The following is a 22,083-nucleotide window of genomic DNA, read 5'->3' as shown; positions in this document are numbered from 1 at the left end:
CTCCGGGTCCAGCACATCGACCCGATCCCGATCTCGTCCAGGTCCGGGACGTCTACGACCCGGCCTTGTTCTCATCGTCGGCCCACATACAAAATTTTACCGCTGGCCGGCGCCGAAACCTCGATTACCAACCCGTCGCCGTCCAGCTTTCATGAAGCGTCGGGCAATCTCGCCCGTGCCGGTGATCCCCGGGGCCCGTGCGTCTGGCGAGCGCAGCAGACGAGCTCCGAGTGGATTGTTACGAGCCCGGCTCCGATGACAGGCAGTTTGGCTTCGCCCGGTGCTTGCCACTTCAAGCCCGGCTTCTCCGGGTTTTACCAGGAGGCATCCACGGAGCTTTCAAGCCAAGAGAACCACGAACAGCAGTGCGGGGGACTTGCACTTTCCCCTCTTCTCAATTTCACCATTCCACTCTCCAAGAGGTGGTCACTTCCGTGGGCGACCATGGCCTGGAACTGCCCTCCGTTCGCGAGCCCGGTCAGCCGTGGCTCGTGGGTCGAGAGTGGAAACGAATTGCTGCTTCTGCCGAGCTACGGCGAGCAGCCGAACACGGTGTGGGTGAGCCGCCAGCCTCCGCAGTGGAATGGGCAAGGAGGGTTTGCACGGGGCAAAGTTGAAGAGGGATTTGCTACCGTTGGGAGTGAGGGTGGGGCGCAAGGTCTATCGTGACCCTCTCGTCGAACCCGGCGTCGGAGCTCCATGTGGCTCAGCTGCAAGAGAGTTTTGGACTGCCGAGCTCGAGGGCGAGCGGAGCCGGGGAATCCTGCCCGTACCCCAGGTTCTCGATCGGTGATAGAGGTTATGGGGACTCGCTTCAAGGTACCGTCAGCTCGCGGTGGCGGATGCTCGTAGGGCCGCGGGGCCGCTCGGGCCTTTCACGGGATACGCGACCATTCTGAAGAGCTCCAAGTTCTTGAAGCCGGCTCAGCAGCTGCTGGATGAATTTTGTAGCGCTGTGAAGCAGTGTCATGTGGGTGGCAGGTGTTGTGGGGCTGCGGGTGCCAATTGTGATGATGTGGGTGGCCGGCGAGAAAGAGAACAGCGCAAGGGGAGGGTGTTCGGCGGCGTCGTCGTCCACCTTTCATAGTTCCTCGACGGAAGCTGGTGTGAGCGGCGAGGCGTCTCAAATTCATCGCCCCGAGATGCAGCAGAAGAAAGCGAAGCTCTTGTACATGCTCGAAGAGGTTAGTTTTATGTCAGATATTATTGCTTGCATTATGTGTATCGATTGCTATTATCTGCTACATGCTACTTCCTGTTAATTTCTTAGTCAAATTGTCTTTTATATCTGCTACATGCTGCTGCTTGTCAATTTCTTGGTCGAATTGTCTTTTAGAAGTAAGCTCAACTTTTTTGCATGTCAAATCAGTGACTTTTATGCTCCTTGATATCATTCGATTCCTTGTAGCACTGCACATAGCATTTTCTGTAGTGGTCGTTCCGATTCCATTGATCTGCTGTGGCAGATGATTTTTTTTCCTTATATCTATTCGTCTCTCTCTTTTGAAGAAGGATATGAGTGGGCAGATTGCTGTTGCTCAATTGAAATGGTCATCTTTGGGATACCTTAGTTGACCAAAGCATCATATAGTTGATTGATCTGAACCTTTTTGGTTCACACTTTGATGACCACCACTACTACACTTTCAATCTTTTACTTGATCTTTAAGGTTGAGTTGACACGCAAGTTGTCTTTGTGGAGAGGACACAAGCAATCTTGTAGCAATACTAGGGATCAAAAACTTTTTCAAAACTAATTGATACACGCACTTTTTTTCCTTCTCTTCCATCTCTTGTAAACTAATAGACGACCTGTAATTTTGAGTCAATTCTTTCCCAGAAGTTTGAAATGTCTGATGATGTTTGATGAATACAGTGTTAAATTGGTTGGCAGGCTCTCCTGATTTTACGAAGACGAAAAGAAATTAAGAATAGAAAATCATGTTAAATTTTAGTGAGTGATATATGGACTTGGTGATTTCAAGTACAACCATAAATGTAAGATGCATTACTAGTGGCCATTTGTATTCTATGATGTGCTGTTAAATTATTTGATTCCTGCAATTTTCTTAATTCTTCAACATGCCCTTTTTATTTTATTTAAAACCATGGCCACTTTAATGGAGAGCTGGGGCATTTTCTGTAGGATGTATGTTGACAATCTACGGGTTTGGATTTCTACAGGTGTTAAAGCATGCATATGCCCTAATTTTTTTCTAAGTTGGGTTATGAAAATTTTAGAAAATAAAGGTTTACTTTCAGAAGGGCATGCGAGTTACCTTCATCTGGAAAATAAGATTTTCATATGTTACGTCTTGTGCACCCAGACAATAAGGTTCTTGACAACCCACTTAATTCATTATTGGCTTTAATTTGTCAGTTTGATGAATAGAGAGCAGCAATTTGCTAATTTGGTTTTTAGTGCTATCTACTGGTCATAGTCCTCTAGTTTTTCTTGCTGCTATCTTATATGTGTTCCTTGTTATCTTTAAAAACTTTTAGTCTGTTGCAAGCTCTCAAACTCCTTGATTTATAATCATTAAACTTCTCTCATGCTGCATACAATCTGCTTATGCACCGCCACCTTCATTTTTAGAATTAGGCTTTTCAAAAGTTTTTTTTGGAAAACATGCGAGTCTCCTTAACCCTTCAGTCAAATTCTGAAACAATTTTTAGAGAACTGTTTCAAAGTTATTTGGATTAATTTCCCAAACTAGCTCCAATCTTCAGTGTTCAAGTTAGTAGAAATATGCACTCAGAAGCATTCGAGCAAATAGAAATTTTGCCTTCTCATTCTCATCCATGAGCTCCATCAGATTTGAAAATGAAGTTGCCCTTACCTTCCTGTAATACCATTATTAAAAGGATGGTAGTGCAACTCCGGGTCAGTTGGCTGTTATTGCTCAGCACTACACTTGTGGCATTTCCATTTTCAAAGAGAACAAAGCTGCAATGTTTATCCGCCATAATAATATGTGAACCTTTTCAAATTTGTCACTGATGCAGCCCACTTTTTGTGTCAAGAAAATGGCTTTGGTGTTTCAATTATTACTCAATATATCTCTAACTAGAAATTGTGATGCAACCTTAACGCATGCACACATGCATTTTGTTAGGTGGTGACACGTAATGTTGTCCTTGATATTGGCTTTTCTTAAAAAATATTATCACTTTAGACTGGAATTTCTTGGTCATGAAGACCTTTTGGCGAGAGGACACATCATGTTATTGTTGCTTGGAAATATATAAGCATGCCTTCTTTGAGACAGACGATGTTCTTATAGATGGAGCAGAATGGCACATGTAGATTTATATCTTCTTATCCATGGAGCCTATCTTAAGCATAGTGAACATGATTCATACTGAAAGGATTGAGCGAAGAGCATTGATAGAAGCGTGAATTCATCATTAATTACGATGCTTCATGTTGAATCAGAGTAGCAACTGCAAAATAATCAAGTTTTAAATGTAGAAACTAAGGAAATCATCACCAGAAGCTAAGTTTTCCAAAGTTGACAAAATTGGAGAGCTTACAATTTATTTTTGCACTACAACTGTAGTAAATGAGATGCTAGTTTTCCTGTATTGTAAACAATAAATCGGATTCTGTCAATGCATCTTCGTGATTATTAAATAATATCTTTAGGCTTTTTTTTTTGGGCCGTATGGATAACCTTTGGCAATATTAGAAAATCAAAAGAAGTGTTCAAAGTCAAAGCTGCATTTATGGTACCATACAGTCACACTGACTTTCCTGTTCATTGGAAACATCACTGGAAACATGACGTTTCATTTTTAGGATTATGACAGTGTCAGTTAAATTGTCCATGCTTCCAGAGAAGGTTAAAAGAGTAGTTGACGTTCTTTAGTGATCAAAACTGCTGACTGAAATGATTTTCTAGGACTAGGACTGATTAGTTTAAGAGTTTAACTCAAGAGAAGTGAATTTGCAGGCTAAGGCACTCTTCTGAAGCAAAATTTGTGAAGGAAATTCTCTATTTTAGGACATTTCTAGCAAGCATAGATGCCATCTTCAGATGGAATTTGTTTTTATGTTCGTCCATTTTGTGTCTCCATATAAAATGCATCATAATAGACTAAGAATTATAGATTTTCAAATTGGCTTTTCATGAAATTTAACAGAATATTTCACGTGGTAAATTGTGGGACCGCATAAAGGCAGATTACTGTTTCTGTCATTTATGCTTGCTCTTTGAAGTAACCAGAGAAATAAGTAAATAACCTAGCATATCTGATGCAAGTTGATGAACTAAGCACAAATTCTTCTGATATGGTGAAATTGCACTTGAGACCAGTCAAACCACACAAAAATGAAACACTGATTTGAATTCTATACTATGTAATAACATGTGAATGCTGGGTATATTCTGTTGTATGGTTTAGTAATTGAAATGATAATTTGTTTAATATTTTATGAGTTCAAATTTTTTACCCCTATGGTGTGAGAAATATTTCAGCAAGAATATGCTATAATAAGTGTTAAATGAGTTTGGTAAATGATTTTTACTCCAGGTTAAATGAGTATTTTCCTTTGTATAGCTGGTAACAAAAATGAAAAATATGAAGCCATGCTTGTTTGGCTATCTATGTATCACATTTAAGATTTTGTTTTATTATGTATTACATTGAATCCACAATCATCTAATATTTGTTATGGAATGACTCATGGAAGATTTACCAGGGATGATAGTGTCTGCTTTTTTGGGCAAAAAAAAGAAGAAGGGGGTGGGTGGGTGGTGAAAAATTGAACACATTAAAAAAAAGCTTGTTATGGAGGGCTATCATTCAATAAAGTAGATTGTTCCTATTGTAGTCAAACCAGATTTGCATAACTCTTTATGGGCGCTCTTGAAACATTTTACTTGATGTACTGGTCTCATAAATGTTTTCAATCTCATGACTGATTCTGGTTCTTTTGTAGAAGTGAAAAATTAAATTACCAATTCAAATCTCTTAAGATGTCTTGTAGTAAAGCTCTCTTAAATAAAATGCAGTTATTTGAGATGGTAAGTTTTATTCACCAATATTGTTTGTTGTTGCTAAATTTCCATGGCGTCAGGTTGATTGGCATCATCAGGATGATTTACCCTGTGATCCAAAGGCTTGTAATATGTAACACTCTTTATTGTGTGATATCTTTTTTATTAGAGGGTGAGAATTTCAAACATTGATTTCCGTCTGTTTTCAGGCACCGATGAATCTGATAAGGATAGAAGAGTATGCGTCTGTATAGCAACTCTCCCCTTCTCATGATAATATGTATTTCTTCTAGTTAATTTTCCCTAGTTTATTTATTTATTCTAACTACATGCCTTAAGAAATTCATTGTGCATTTTAAATGGAATGGTTAGTACAAGTTTCTGGTAGAGCATGCTTGGAAATTTTGTTTGTTTTTAAGGTGGGCATGGCCGAGTCCAGAATGATGATTTGGTTGCATGGAGAAGAGGGAAAGACAGAAATAGACATGAGAATTGTAATAGAGGGTGGCTGTTGTTTACACTGAAAATTGAAAAAGGAAAAAAAAAAGGCAAACCCTAGTGATGTAAGCTTATGAATTGCATTAATGAAGGTGAAATTGATGTAGAACTAATTGGCAGAATATGGTCATCTGCAATGTAGACTAGACACACTTGTCGTGGAAGATTAGGAAGATTAGGTATTTGGAAGTCCTTCGAAGGAGAATTTATGCTGGATGGAGGTTCTGAATATTGATTCAAGCTGTGAATGAAAATTTGCTCTCTAAGAGTCATGAATGAGCGAAAAGCATTGATGACTTATGGTAGAGATTAAATGTGACCAGAATGATGATTTGGTTGCATGGAGAAGAGGGAAAGACAGAAATAGACATGAGAATTGTAATAGAGGGTGGCTGTTGTTTACACTGAAAATTGAAAAAGGAAAAAAAAGGCAAACCCTAGTGATGTAAGCTTATGAATTGCATTAATGAAGGTGAAATTGATGTAGAACTAATTGGCAGAATATGGTCATCTGCAATGTAGACTAGACACACTTGTCGTGGAAGATTAGGAAGATTAGGTATTTGGAAGTCCTTCGAAGGAGAATTTATGCTGGATGGAGGTTCTGAATATTGATTCAAGCTGTGAATGAAAATTTGCTCTCTAAGAGTCATGAATGAGCGAAAAGCATTGATGACTTATGGTAGAGATTAAATGTGAGGTAGCCTTTTACTGTTTTGTTTAAAAAAATTAATATATGATGAATCATAATGATTATTGGTTATTGTTAGATTTCTATGCATTCATGTTTGTTTATATTAATCACTCTTCAGTGATAAAGCCTCCCAAATGCTTCTATTGCTAATCAATATAGACTTTCTTATCATAGTTATGATTTTTTTTAAGGTGATAATATTTGTGATTATATGGTTTTAATTGTATCATGAACACATTGCATGCAATACTTTGAAGAACCAGCGAACTTTCCATCTAAAGATGCCTATCAGGCATTGGAGTTTGATTGAATCTTCCTAATAAAGGAACTCTTGATTGATCAGCTAGCAGGCCGTTGCAGTTTATGCAAGAGGACTAAATGTGTTTAAAAATATCTTGCTCTACTGGTAAACTGTGTCATGTATGGTTGCCATTCAGTTCATGACAGCTCTATAGTTGTTGATTGGAATTTTTAGTTGTTTTTATTTGATAGTATGAGATCCATATCTCATGTCGCCGGTGTAAACCAATATGGTGTTTCAGTTATTTATATTTTCGAGTGTTCCTGCGTATTTAGTGGAGTTGCTGATCTCTCTCCCTCCCTCTCTTTCTCATGTCCACCATTATTGTTATCTTCAGCTGCCCTATGTATCGCAATCAGTTGATGCAATTTATTTAGAATTCTAACCGGCCTAAGCTCACTTATTTGTGAAGGTATGCAGAAGGTACAAGCAGTACCACCAGCAAATGCAAATGGTGGTCTCCGCGTTCGAATCTGTAGCAGGCCTCAGCTCTGCTACGCCCTACACTTCGTTAGCCCTCAGGGCTGTCTCGAAGCACTTCAGGTGCATAAAAAATGCTATATCTGATCAGCTCCGGCACATCAGCAAAGTGCTGGGAGAGGAGTTCATCAAATCACCGAGTTCCAGTAGAGGTGAAGCAACGATGTCCCCGAAGCTAAAATACGTCGACCAGAGCCTCCGGAAACAAAAGGCAGGTGAGAACAGCTTAGGCTTTATGGATCGGAACCAGCCGGTGTGGAGACCTCAGAGAGGCCTACCTGAGCGTGCTGTGGCTGTTTTGAGGGCCTGGTTGTTCGACCATTTCCTTCATCCGTGAGTCAAGCCGCACTTTTTGACTCCATATGTTTGTATCTCATAGTTGTGTAAATCTTTAATTTTTTTTTCTACTGCTGCCTTCTGTTGGTACATATATTATTACTGTCATCAATGCATGCATGGTGTTTTGGGTGGGAAAGGGACTACTCATGCATGTTTGGTGTCTCCAGGTATCCGACTGATACGGACAAGCACATGTTAGCGACCCAAACTGGCCTGTCACGGAACCAGGTAACTTTCTCAGACCCCATCTTTCATTCTCTTGTGTGTGATATTATGCCATTAGGAGGGGAAAGATGAATGGATCCCTCCAATGATGTCACCTGCAACCAAATCTTTGGAATGGGCTGAGTTGGAGGGGTGGTCTATTCTCAGTGCAGATCTAAGTTTTAATCCAATGGGAAACAGGTTGGATCTTGTAAATTTGGCCTGGAACTTCGAAGTTTGGATCGAAGTCAGGCTGAGTCAAATGTCTGTTTCCTCTATCATGCAGCTGACTCTCTGATTGTGTACAGCAGGGCCCAAGTGGTCATTTGGACCAATAATTAAGATACTTATTTTCTGTCAGTATTGATGGAATTCTAACTTAGCTGCTCCCCACTGTGTGGGCCAACCACCATTGACCCACAGTATTTGGCCATAGCTGCATAGTATTTGGTTTGATCCACCCTATGCTGAACTAGGTTTTTGAATCGACCTGGGTATTGCGGGTCACCCTGGCACAGCTTGTAGGACCTATCCTCTATTCATGGCAGTAAATGTGCCACTTTTTGACCATGACCTAATTTGTAGAGGACCCATTCTTCCATGATTTCCAGAATGATTGGCCTGCAGCTTAATGGGGTCAAAAAAAAGACCTAGTTTGTAACTGGGAACTGCTGTCAGTCCGACCCATACCTGTTGTTAAGCTGGTGTAATTCACATCGCACGTGAAGAGTCAGCTTGTAGGAGTCAAATTTTGACTCTTTGTGGACTCTGACAGTCTGCTTTGGCGCAGTCAAAAATTGACTCATTTAACTCCATGTGAATAAAGCTGACACACGATGAACTTGCATGCGTGAGAGCAGGGCCTGGTCTCCAGTGCTCACACCATTTCCCACGAAATAGTAGAAACACTGTTTCGATGTGAACTCATGCCACACGCACTGCTACTTTACAAGGGGGGCAAGACCTTGGGCAGACTGTCCAAGCTCTGTGACTCGTGATCTGATAGAGCCTGGATTTTCTGAGGCCTTCGCCGTTTGGCTTTCTCATGGCCGCATGGTGATTGGTCCACCTGGCAGAATTGGCAGCTTTAAATTTTATTAATCCAAACTGATATAATTTGCATAATATAATTTGCTTATTATTTTTAGTTATCGGTTTTGCACCATCGTGCAATACGTAGTAACCATGCAGCATCCCCTACCGCTGCTGCATGGTGGAGGATATGGAAGGATTCTTTTTATGGTGTTTCAAATGATTTTTATTTTTCAGTGCCTAATATGTTGCTTGCGCCGGTGCTTCACCTTCATGCAGGTCTCCAACTGGTTCATTAATGCCCGGGTGCGACTATGGAAGCCTATGGTGGAAGAGATCCACATGCTTGAAACCAAAGGGATGAACGGAATGGACCTCAACTCCGGCAACAACAGAAACAGTGCTACTACTAAGCCACCCATGGATGAAGTAGGGCGGCCTTCTAACGGACCAAGGCCAGAAGCGCAGTGCAACAAGCCATTGGATTGTTGTTCCTCTATGGAGCCTGTGTTGAACGATGAGGGTACCCAGAGTATGGAGCCCTGGCACTGTGAGAAGAGATCGAGGATGGACGAGTGTGGAATTCCGACGAGCATGGATGGGAACTTGATTAGCTTTGGAACGTACCAGAGTGCGATGGACATTGGAGGGCTTGGAGCGGTTTCGCTCACGTTGGGCCTCAGGCATGAGGATGGGCAACAACAGCAGCAGATGAGGCACTTTGGAAGTCAGATGCTTCATGACTTCGTGGGTTGATGGGTCTTCTTTGCTGGGTTGACTCTGTTGCTAATGTCGGATCGAGATGATGCCGAGGAGCAGCTGCGTCCACAATGTCTGTGGTGGTAGATGAGGTGAGCACATACGAAGGCCAGTTCATTGTATTGTAGGTTAAGGGAAATGGTCCGTTGTACGATATGTAATGCTACTATTCCTTTGGTGGCATCTTGTAAGTGGCCAAAGTTTTGGTGGTTTATAAAGACTTTTTGATTAAGTGCTGTTGCACAATGTTGTTCAGTCTAATCGGCAGTTACTGTATTTTTGCTCTTAAACTACATATATTGAAGACTCGTCTTACGTTGGTTGGTGATTTCTTCATGGTTGTTAGGTGGTTTTCTGGTCCGCCTGATTCCAACATCATTGACCATCCTTTGTTGTAGGGTGTGGGTAGCTTTTCAATCTTCTATAATGAAATGTTGGGGCTAACTGCAGATTGCATGACGATATATATGTGTTGCTAGTCATATAAAATTTTTGTTGTGGATGGATGGGATAGATATCTTTTTTGAGTTGTTGTATATTTTATTTTATGTTTGATGCCAATGGATATATATTTTTTTAAAAAGAAAAAGAAAGGATGGCAACAAATTAAGTAAATGTGGTGCACTTAAAGGTGCTTTTGTGGGTGAAAATAGCTAGATACTGGAGACATGGTTTGAGTTAGAGAATGACAGCTTTGTGGTGATATCAAGCATATTGTTGGATTGTGCTGTTAATGTGGTTGTATACCCTAGCCCAGAGTGTCATGTTTCTTTGTGAAAAAACCAAAGAAAAAAGTGGGTTCGAATTAATAAGCCCGACTGGATCCTTAATACCTTGTATCATAATCTTTAGAAATCATGACTGTCGCAAGAGCGACAACAATGCGTTCGTCTGTCTATCCACACCCGGTGGGTTCAATTGATCCCACTCTCTCTAAATGGGCCTGGTGCAGTCCATTTCATGATGGGCTTTGCAAGAGGTTCAGCTCAGGAATGGGGATATGGCGTTATTCTGGCTTCACTTTACACCAGGCCTCGGCTAAGATGGGCCTGGGGCAACCTATTTCATGGTAGGGTTCTGGTGAATTTTTTTAAGGCTAGGTTTAGTTCAGCTCAGACCTGGAGCTTGGTGGCTTGATACCAGGCCTTGGTCCATCTACCCAGACCTTATCAGAAATAGAGTAAATTCTCTGAAGTCTGAATGTAGGATCAGATAAAAAGGAGTTCATTATGAGAGAAAATCGACTTCTTGCCCATGAAATTTTTTTGGTAGACTTGATTTGTTCTTGCTCTATTTGGTACACAAACAGTTGAAAGACACCCACAAGAGGCAAGCAGAGAATATAAGCCAGAGTGTGGTATCTTCGTTCCAATGTTGTTTTTCCATCTCTTTAAAATACTTCCACTATTTAAGCAGCACCTTCACACAGAGCAATCAGGATTCAATTATCTGATAATAAAAACAAACCTAGTAGAATCAACAAGTATTTCATAAATCATCAATGGTTCATTAGTTTATTGCTGAAATGAGCGAACATTTGATTGTACTGTAAAAAGTTCCATGACCGTTATTTCTGCGACCTTGAAAGAGGTAACAAGATACAAACAAGTTTAATAGTAGTTCCTGGTACCATGTTTCACCCATACAAAGATTTCTCAAAAGCAGGGGCCGGTAGCAGGACATTAATATGTTGAATTCCTTGGTTGCAATATGCAAGTGTCCAACTTCCACAGCAAAATAGACAGGCGAAAAGATGCAAACAAGTGAAATAAATATGAGTGCTAGCTCCTGGTGCAATTTTTCACCTACACCACACTCGAGTTCTCAGAAGCAGGGGCCAGAAGCATGTAGAACACCTTTCTTGCAGTATATGGATCCAACTTCCACAGCAAAACGGATAATTAGACAACAATTGCAACAAAAGAACTCCTCATGCACCACAGTTTATCTAGTAACCAACCACTAACAGGTTAATACTAAAAAGAAGAACTTTAGTATTAGGCCAGGTTGTTTGCTGGAGCAACAAAAGAGATTACAGGTGCCTTTTAACAAACATCCCACACAATACTTGTGATGATGCTCTTAAACATTCGTCAGTTCTACAAGCTCTCCGATGACCAAGAAAGACAGTCCGCAACAAAGTTTTGACGCCCTGAAACTAGATTAGGATCTATCTTGATAGGATCCATGAGAGCTAAAATTCCATAGCACAAGGAAGCAGAAGAAGGAAAACAAACAGAATGCAGCAGCAGCGGCAGCAGCCAACTAGACCTCAGGGGCAGTCCTATAGTAACCGACAGGGACATCAGATTCTGCTGTTGGGCCCTCGTCCTCGTTCTCCCGAGACATCTCCTCCAGAGACTTGCCCTTCGACTCGGGCACCAGGAAGGTAAAGAAGAACCCCAAGAGGTTGCAGGCGGCGAGCAAGAAGAGGGAGTTCCTGACACCAATGCCGGGATGGTACCCATGGTCGGTTTTGGCCGGGTCCTTGTTCTGGGCCAAGTACAGAAACCCAAACGAGCCGACGATCGCACCAAGCTTCCCCGACGCTGCTGAGATCCCATGGCACGTCGACCTCAGCCTGGCCGGAAAAATTTCTGCAGGCACGATGAAGGTGGTGCTGTTGGGACCAAAGTTGGCGAAGAAGAAGGTGAACGCATACATGACGATGAAGCCGATGTGGTTGCCCGGCGTGGTCCAGTGGTCGTAGGGGATGGCGAGGCCGAGCATGAACACCGTCATCATGAAGAACCCGATCGCCTGGATCGTGAACCGGCCGATGATGTCGATGAGGGCCACGGTGAACCAGTACCCCGGGACGGTGCCGCAGAGTGCGATCAGAGTCTGGGCCCTGGCGATCCTGAACACTTCTTCGAGAGCGTTCATGGTGGCGGCCTTGGGGATCCATCCGATGGCGCTGAAGATGTCTTTCTGGAAGAGGTTCTGGCTGTAGAAGGCGATGTCGAGGAGGAACCAGGTGGTGGTGGTGCCGAGGAGGTGGAGGCCGTGGCGAGCCAGGAATTTCTTCGAGAAGAGGCCAAAGGCGTTCGCCTGTTTGCCGGTCATCTGCTCCACCTTGGCCTGGTCCTCCTCGAGCTCGACCTGGAGGACTTTGGACATGTCGGCAGCTGCCTGCTTGGCGTTCTTGGCGACGAGAGCAGTGTAGCGGGCAGTCTCGGGCATCTTCATCCGCCAGTAGTAGGTGAGCGCCGCCGGGATGGCGCCAAACATGAGAATTATGCGCCAGACGAAATCGGCCTCGGGGACGGTCGAGGCTACGGGGTCGACGGCGTAGGTGGGGGCAGGGAAGTAGTTCTTGAAGGCGGCTGAGACGGTGATGGCGATCATGCCACCGGCGAGGATGCCGATGCCCTGCATGGCGAAGACGGCCGCGATGAAGGCACCACGGGTCTTCTTGCTGGCGTACTCGGACATGATGGTGGCGGAGAGGGGGTAGTCGCCGCCGATGCCGAAGCCGAGCCAGAAGCGGAAGAAGCAGAGGGTGGCCATGACAGACCTAGGAGTGTGGCCGAAGGAGAGGCCGGACGCGACCGAGCAGAGGACCATGAGCATGAGGGTCATGCCGTAGACGCGCTTCCGGCCCATCTTGTCGCCGAGCCAGCCGAAGAAGAGCTGGCCTGAGAGGGTGCCGCAGAAGGCGACGCCGTTGACAGCAGCGGAGACGTTGGGGGGGAGGGATCCGGGGGTCGGGGAGCCGTCGACGTGGTAGTAGATGCGGCCGAGGAGCTTGGTGACGAGGGAGATGCAGAAGAGGTCGTAGGCGTCGGTGAAGAAGCCCATGCCGGCGATCACGATGGCCGTGAAGTGGTACCATTGCGTCTTGGCCACATCCAAAGCGTTCAGCACCTGGAGCTGCTCCCCTGCCATGACGGGCGGCTTCCCTTCTTCCTCCCTCCTCTCCTCTCCTCTCCCTTCTTTAGACTTGTTTTAGATTAGAAGAAGAACCCTAAAACACAAAGGAGATCTTTTTATTTATATCTCAATCTCTTTTATTTATAGAAAGATAGAGAGAGAGGAGCAGTTTGAGATAAAGATCGTTCCGGCATTGCCGCCACTAGAGACGCCTATCTTTTGGCTGATATGAAGCCATAAAAATCCAATATTGGATTCAAAGTCTTATCGTTTTCCAGAGGATGAAGAGTTCGTTAAAACAAAAAAGAACAGGAAACGTTAGACAGAGATTCCGTAAAGAGATACGAATACGAAAAACCCACCACAAACAAATCGATCATAAATTCAACAAATACGGTAACAGAGGCACATCTGTTTTTATTTAATAAATCAGCAAGAAACGGCATTAGAATTAGAAGAGGAAAAGGAAAAATAGGGCATATAATTTGAGAAAGCCGAACTCCACGATTTCAGGAACGATATCAAGAACCAAGAATCCAACCCTAGAAACTTGTCTATTATATCCATGGAAAAAGAGACCAAAAAAAAAAAAATCAGCGGAAAAATATAACAATAACCGATGCATTCAGCAATACAAATAACAATTACCGACAAAGAGATTTAAATAAATAATACCGAAAGAGAAAGATGATGCGCGCATTCAAACGTCAAAGAAGGAACAAACCAATTCTTATTTTGCAATCCAAGAAGCATCGAAATCCTCGATCTCCATCCAAAAGATTTCTCATTGCTCTCCAGAAGATAACGAAACAAGCAAAAACAAAACCACAAACGGATCGCAGGCGTTCAATCGATCACGAGTCTGGATTTACGACGAGAAAGAAAACCCAAACAAAGAAGATCAAAACATAACGCAGAGCGAGAAACAGGAAGATATCTCGGTCCATACCTCTTCTCTGCCGATCGAACGAGAGCGCAGCGGCCGAGGGGACGATTGGGTGGAGGTAGAGGAGGCGAGGGTGGGGCGATGGGAAGCCCAGGTAGGGATCGAGGAGGATATAAATAGCGGCGCGGGAGCGTCGGGCGGTGAGAAGAGGATCTCCCAGTGGAATATTCTCTCCGATTTCATGATCCACGGGGGCCCATGGATCCCCTCCCTCCAAGGCCCTCCCTCAACAGCTAGGCTCCAGCTTTCTCGCAGGCTTATTTTTGCTCCTCCAACAATTTCTTACACCGGAAATTAGTTTCCCACCCTCCCAAAATATTTTGGTCTCAAGAATATATCCGGTTAAATGTCGGCATAACGCTGGGCCGGTTAGTATAAAACTGGTCATCAGGGACTAAAAATTATTCCTGGCTAAAGTTCACTGTTTCGATGCATATCGCTCTATATACCATATTGGTATCGACCTGATCCTCTATAAGATATATTGATATTATATTAGCATGGTACCAATACAATTTAATATCAAAATTATAGATCTTGGTAATGACTTTTTGTATTTAGCATGATAATATTTTTCTCTTAGTTTCTTTCATGGGAGAAATTCTCTCTAGAAATTTCATAAAAATAGTATCACAAATGAAGATGAAATGAAACTCTTGATTTATTATCCAAAACCTAGAGCTGCTTGCATGTATGCAGACAAAGATCTCCTATGCCTCTAAACTCTGCATTTAACCTGTGGTACATGTTGCAAGTGTGACCGACCGCCTTCGTCTACTTATACGTGTATATTCTATAAAATCTATTTATTGAGATATGGCATGCAAGAGATGATATATATATATATGAGATTTAGGTAGTCATAAATGCAGCCATTTTTGAAGGGCGCTAGCGAGCCATCTTACTAGTTTGAACATGATCTAAAAGTCTATCATGCATCTCACCTAGACTGAGTGAAAAACTTTGCTATGGATATGACCTGCAACTTTATGTCATATTTATGACAACATGGAAGGCAACAACCAAGGGAAGTCATAGAAGTGCCAATTTTTTTAAAAAAGGGGTCAAAATAGAGCTAAATTAGATTATAATGGCCTCCTATTGATTTCTCTCATGTTTTTAAAATTAATTTACACGTTTAACAATTTCAAAGCATGCTGTTAAAAGAATAGACAAACATGAAATAATGCACGCTTTGAAATTTTAGTTCAGCAGCAAAATAGATAATTCCTGGTAGGTCACTGGTATCTTTTAGTTAGATGTACCAAGAACCCATCTAAAATATGACCGACCTAGCTTCCTAGAGTCCAAGCATGCAGCCCTATTATTTTAAAAGTTTCTAAGACTCAATGGAGAACCTACGGCCATGAACGCAGGTATACACAAGTTCATTAGTTTCTGGTGATCCATGATCCATCTAATCAATAATTGAAAATTCAGCAATCAAGTTCCTCCTTCAATGCCAAACAAGTAATTCTTTTTGCATTATAGTATTTTATATAATAACATAATTACTAAAATTAAAACATACCTAATTTGTTATAATTTAGAATATATTTGGTTGGAGGGAGTTGGGTGTGACAGTCGTTTGGTCGAATAAAGTTCAATTTTAATTTTGATTCTGATTCTAAAAAGAAATAAAAATATTCCAATTCTCTAAAATTTAATTTTATCTATTTTCCGGTACTCAAATTCTATTTCGATTCCGAATCTGATTTCACCTATAATTATTCGATTCCAATTCTAATTTCGATCGCAAACCAACCACACTTTCATTATATATTTTTGGTTTTTTTAAAAAAATATTTTATGTTTTATTTGTTTTTGCTTTAAAATAACTTGTAACTAGACTCCTGCTTGTGGCAAGCACATGAACAAAGGAAAAGCAGAGAGGTGAGAAAGTCTTTCTCTGGGGCTGGAGCCTGGAGGAGCTACTGGTCCTTCTTTAATTCCCGGCCCTAGAATGTGCATGGAAGTAGTGATTGCACCATAACGCCACGTTAATAAATCGGCACTTTGAAGCGGGGGGAAGGGTTCGGTGAGCCTTTCAACGCTAGAATGCGCAGGTCATCATTAATTAGCACTCCCTGACGAGGGCTTCTCTCCACGCTTTGGACTCCGCCCAATTTAAGTAACCACGATATTCTCCTGCCCACCAAGTGTTCGGGAGTAGGTGATTTCTTTTGCAACGAATCCAAGTCACAGAAAATAACAATGGTAATTGCGTTCCAAACTTTTCTTCTTGTGAAACAATGATTGTGAAAAGATGGTCAATGTAGTGATGGGGTCGATGGCTGGACTAAGGTAGGAAAAGGCAGTGGCGGAGATGATGATGATGATGGTGGCAGAGGTATCAATGAAGCAGCGGCAGTATTGCGCTAGAATGATGTTGATAGTAGTAGTGATGGAGGCGGAGGCGGCGATGATGACAGCAACAATATGATAACAATTAAAATTGTGGTAGCAATAATATTAGAATATATATATATTATTATTGTTATTATTTTTGGTTTTTACTAGAATATTTGTTTGGATAAAAATTAAGAAATAAAAACAAGGGCAAGCATGCCCAGAGCCAAGGATTTGAGAGGGTGCCATAAAGGAAAGGTTGTTTTGTAGACTTCTATAAATAGTATGGGATAATCTTTGCGACCACAATTAATCTCCAAAAAGATGCGATTGGATCTTGGTTGCTGCGACATGGAATCATAAAATTGACTTGAACTATCAGATTGTACATTGGAATTGAAATCAAAACATTTTTGCAGATAGGAATACAAGATTGCCACGTATTGCACCTGCTTTTGCATACAAATGATACGTGCCTACGTGCCATGCGAAACATTTTAGTATTGGCTTCATCAGCAGTTGTTTCACTTCCTCCTGAAAAACCTAGCCGATGTTTTTCACTTCATCAGCAGTTGTCATCCAGACAGAAGTATCCGAGCTTTTCAACTGAGGTAAAGTTATGGAGAAAAGAGAGGGAACCCAGGGAGAATCCACCCAAAATAAAGCACACAAGACTAAGGGTCATACGGGCAAAGTCGAGCTGCATAATTTGGACTCGGTGGTTGGGATGGCAGAAAAATATAAAAGGTCTAAAAGATCACTGAGGGCATTTCCTTCTCCTTTCTCCCTTCTAGACGTGGGATTTTGTGTGCTGGTAAAAATCTTGTCTGAAAACAAATCTTTGGATACGGAGGTAGACCTTCCGTGCCACCAACTTCCTAAATCAGTGGTGTCATTGTTCCCTAAAAAGGACAAAAGGAAGGCGTGGATTGTTTACTTACAGACCTTCTGCGAAAGCGAGACGACGTAAAGGTCAAAGATATTCGAATATTAGTGGAAGATTTGACTTGGGAGGTTCTCACAGCGGTTTGCCGCATGGTAAGCGAGGAGGCCCAAGTCTTTTTTGGCGTGAGAAACGATAAGGACTAACTAGAGTTCATCGTCTGGATGCCCTGAATCTTGTAAGGGTGTCACACTAGCACAAATCTTATACTGATGTCATACTAGCACTATATCGGTATAATATAATACAAATTTTTTGACATATTGAATGAAAAAAAATTTTGGCATACCGAACGTCGATACACCATCCATACTAGATTCCGATAGCGAACCAATATGGTACTCTCCATACTGTCCAATTCGACCTGGTACGAACATATCTTAAACCCAACCGATATGCTACAATCATTCCTTGCCATGCCAGCCACAAAGTCTTGTAGCTTTTTTTTTTTTCTTTATTGGGTACAGTATCACGCAGCAAAACTGAGCAATACAGATGCCGTCCAGTTCGAATGCAGCTACGCATCATAAGGGATTTATTCAAGTAGCTAATTTGAAATGCTTGAACTTCAAGGAGAGCAAACGATTAGTTTTACGTTATCCAGTGCTCTACTTATACCAGTCAGATGTTTTAGTTTGAACTGTCGGGGAATTCAAAAATCACAACCAGAGACAGCAAGCTGCTAGACTGTGAATTTGCTATTATGCTAAAGCCTCTAATGTTAAACTAAACACCCATCCTAAGCCGTGCTAAATTACCTAGAACATTCACCTGTAAAACAGATTCTGCCAACAAGGGGAAACTATCCTGCTGGCGGTCAGGTCTCTATCTTTCCAGAATGATTAGCCAGACTAATCACTAGCCTGGTCAAAGTCGGAACCTGATAAAAATCATAGTTTCTCGCGAAGCAATTTTTGCACTCCTGTAAATCTTAATGCCCACCAGGTTTGTTAATGTCATTGGAAATGTTTCTATCGGCTTTATTCACTATTCCAATCCGCGAGTCGCAGCTGGATTTCTGTTTGCCCACCAACCTTCAAGTCGGATCCACATCGAACCAAAGCAAATCAGTCCTGATTTCTGAGGGCCAGTACCTGGATACCTGCATGCCATGTCCCACGAAAATTGAAAGTTGAATACTTGATGGATCTCATCTGCCATGTAGTTCTCCCACCGCCCCACCCGATCTCCGGTAGACCACTGTGAACCAGCATGACTGGAAAAAACAGCATGCCAACATAGGAGCAGGATGCAACCATCGCTATATACTCAATGCCCAGAGTAACAAGGGACCTCGAAGCAATATGTAATCTACATTAAGTCTACAGAACAATATCAGTTATTACATGATTCAAATCTCTTGAAATTAATTCCGAATTTCTTCAACAGACTTGGAATTCAGAAGAATGAGAAAACTCACAGGATAAGACATCTCTTAAGAGCGAAACTGATGATGCAATTAACACAAGCAAATCCATGACTAATGTACGCAGAGATCAAGGCGTGTTGCATGCCGGCTATCCTGTTTCAAGAACAAAACTCAGCAACATTGGTGGAATTTTGGGCTCGGACATCCTTGAAAGAGCCATTGCAGCTTTTTTTTGACAGTAGATTTGCATCATCCACACCACGATCCACATTCTCATGGCCTTGCACCAAGAAAAGGCTGCTCACAGAAATGTCGGAGTTAATGAGAGGAAATAGAGTGAAGTGAATTCTCTCTTTGGTTATGGAGATTGTTCTGCATATATATTCCAGCAGGCGAAGATATTAAAGGAAAGATCGAGCAGATGTCACAAGCATAATTAATAAAAGGGCAGTGAATTCTCAAATCATGATAGTGATCGTCATTCTGGTGGCTATTTATATACTTTGAAATTTTTGGCCAAATGCTTCTGAAGCACAAATTAACGTTGCATAGTGTTTGGATGTTTCAAGAATATAAAATTCACTGCTAATAGAAATGTAGTAAAACTCTAATTTGAATAGGATATTCTGAATCTGTAGTTTTTAACCTCCTCTCTTTCCATCTTTACTAACACCCTATTCTTTAGCAACCAAAGATCAGCAAAATGTCAAATTCAAACTTTGAAAATGATGGAATGAAAGACAAAGCAAAGAAATATGATTCTGGGAATAGAAACCTCCAAACAGAGCCTACATATAAGAAGTATATGTAACCAAACCTGAAAAGAGTCGATGATAAAGGAATGAATAAGATAGAGGCTTAATGATCCACTATCTAAGCATGTACCCAAAAAAATTTAAAATTAATTATCTTCCAGGGGAAAAGTTGTGGGAATAGAGAAAGTAGCACCCAGCTTAGGTGAAAGTAAGGAACTGAGTCATCCTGAGGATAATGCAGATATTTATACTTCTCCAGCAAATCAAATTAAAAATATGATGCCAAAACATCCCAGGAAAAATGGCAAATCCTTTTTTTTTCAAAATGCAAATACTCTAGTTTAATGTTGATAAATTGACATCTGTTGGCCAGCTGTATGAAGAAACCCACCACAAGTTAATTAGTTGGCATTATAGAAGTCGGTAATTATGCACTTCTGTGCAAAGATTATGTGGCATATTGACGGAGCGTCGGAGCCCACCTTATATAAGCAGACAATAAACAGAATCCACTGAAAAGTGTCCTTAAAATTGATTGAAGACACCTTTCCAATAGGGAATTTCAGGCAGGGGATTTAAAAACAAGGAACTAGAAGGGGCCACCTAAAAGGTATTTGTCATAATATTAAGATCATTTGTTTATGTTTCACCATTTGGATCTTTTGACATCTGACGAGAAACATAACTTCATAAAAGCACACCATAGCTGTGTCGCTGCTTATGAAGCCAATACAGGAAAAATGATTCTCCATGCAACAACAACATATGCAATTAACTGCAAGTTGTAATGCCCTAGAAAGCCATACCAAAAATGCTCAGTTCCATCTACTCAGCACAATAGAATCTACTCAAGTTCGATTATACATAATTAGCTTTCCTAGTCCCACCATATACTGTGCAGTACCGTTCGGAATACCTCTTCATTTCAGGTGTGCAAATTTCATGCATAGTTCCTCCCAATAGAATCTCTTTCTCATATATGAGTTTATATTTCACTCCATTCGCTGGAACCAAATGCATCTTACTCTAGTTTTAAGACTACACTCTTAAAATTTAACTTTATACAACTTATTTTGTCCCACATACTATGAGAAAAAAAATATTAGTCATGATATTTTGAAACATAACATGGAACGAAACCTAAGATGTACTATGTAGGACAAAAATTTAATATTTACCTTGTCATAAAATAACCTAAAAGGGTGCAGCTATACCGAGAATGCATGGAACTGATGATTCCTAGACACTAAAATTGAATAATATTCCAAAAATCTTATTTTTACCTTCAGTCTATTGCATAACAGGATGGTAAACTGGAGAAAGATAAGCTTAAAAGCAATTAATATAGGGTTTCATGATCATGATACAGAGATGAAAATCATAGGAACAGCCAAAGAACATGAAGGCTCTGCGAGTAAAAATTTTACTTTGCGGCAAGCTCTAACACTACCAGTAACCCAAGTACGGAATCATTAGCAAGCTTTTAGACTGGAAATTCCAAATGTGGTCATCACCCGTTACCTTCAACCCCTTTCAAAAGGCAAAAGAACGACAAGCTTTCCCCACCGACATCAATAAAAAAACCAAACAAAACCCGTTCCCAAGAAACCATTATGGAACAAACCCAGATGAAGAAACATCAAAAACCTGTCCTACACCTTTCATCCTGATCAACACTATCAATAACTCAGATACAGAATAATAAACAAGATATTAGATTGCAAGATTGCAAATTCCCGGTCCTTGTAACACCAATTTCCTTTAACGCCAGAATAGAAGGCATTCCGTAATTCATCAAGGTTCAAGCGTTTGCCCACTGACATCAATTACCAAGAAACCAGTTTGGCACAAACCCAGATCAAGAAACATCGGAAGGGGGAAGTAGGATTTACCGAAAATCTTGATGGGCGCCTCGAGCTCGAGAAGATTGGGCTGCTGCAAGAAGATGTCCCTCGACACGACGCAGAGCTGCCGGATCTCCGCCTCCGAGAGCTGCACCTGCTTCCCCGCTCGACTCCCCCTCACTTCCAGCAGCCGCCTATTGATATCATCCAGAAGACCGAGATCCATCCCACCACCCGACAAAGCCCACATCGAACGAACCCCTAGAAATCCAGAAGTAAAAGAGCCATCTTTCGTTTCTCTTCGCCAAGACTACGAATGGACCCAGGGATGAGAGGGACGGAGGAGGTGGCCCCATTCCTCCGCCGCCGTTCCCTTCGTCGCCCTCGCTCCCATTGAGATCTCCTCAAACATTCCTCTCGATCGCAGGAACTTTTCTCCCGCTCTCCGAGAGGAAAGAGAGATGCCCCCTCGCTCGCTCCCTGGGAAGGATGCGAGAGAGAGGAAAAAAATAGGAGCGGGAATTTTTACGACTATTATTTGGTCGCGCGACTCGCCAGGAATGGAGAGATCGCGTCCGCCGCACAGCGTAAATTAATACCCCAACATTGGCCTATTATTTTCACACGTGTACTTCATGAATCGTGTTGTCCTTCGCTGTCGGAGCACGGAACTCAAGTGCGTCCCTTCCGTGGGGGC

At 41.9% G+C, this 22,083-nt stretch overlaps 2 protein-coding genes and 1 pseudogene across 2 annotated transcripts; 1 reads left to right on the top strand and 2 right to left on the bottom strand.

Annotated features, from left to right (window-relative positions):
- The first annotated feature begins 255 nt into the window (after positions 1-255).
- Positions 256-9,638, top strand: LOC120103887 (annotated as a pseudogene).
- A 1,639-nt stretch (positions 9,639-11,277) lies between these two features.
- Positions 11,278-14,415, bottom strand: LOC103705451 (inorganic phosphate transporter 1-4-like). The gene is made up of 2 exons (XM_008789161.3): positions 14,130-14,415; positions 11,278-13,274 (listed from the first exon to the last, which is right to left on the bottom strand). Exon 2 carries the CDS (start codon positions 13,193-13,195, stop codon positions 11,573-11,575), a length of 1,623 nt encoding a protein of 540 aa, XP_008787383.1. The 5' UTR covers positions 13,196-13,274; positions 14,130-14,415; the 3' UTR covers positions 11,278-11,572.
- A 3,686-nt stretch (positions 14,416-18,101) lies between these two features.
- On the bottom strand, positions 18,102-21,954 carry LOC103705452 (serine/threonine-protein phosphatase PP1-like). Its single transcript, XM_008789162.3, has 2 exons — positions 21,435-21,954; positions 18,102-19,084 (listed from the first exon to the last, which is right to left on the bottom strand). The coding sequence occupies exons 1-2, from the start codon at positions 21,634-21,636 to the stop codon at positions 18,936-18,938; spliced, it is 351 nt and encodes a 116-aa protein (XP_008787384.1). The 5' UTR covers positions 21,637-21,954; the 3' UTR covers positions 18,102-18,935.
- Between the last annotated feature and the right edge of the window lie 129 nt (positions 21,955-22,083).

This window comes from Phoenix dactylifera, chromosome 17 (genome assembly GCF_009389715.1).
Source record: "Phoenix dactylifera cultivar Barhee BC4 chromosome 17, palm_55x_up_171113_PBpolish2nd_filt_p, whole genome shotgun sequence".
Taxonomy (NCBI): Eukaryota; Viridiplantae; Streptophyta; class Magnoliopsida; order Arecales; family Arecaceae; genus Phoenix; species Phoenix dactylifera.
This window is presented reverse-complemented; position numbering and strand designations above follow the sequence as displayed.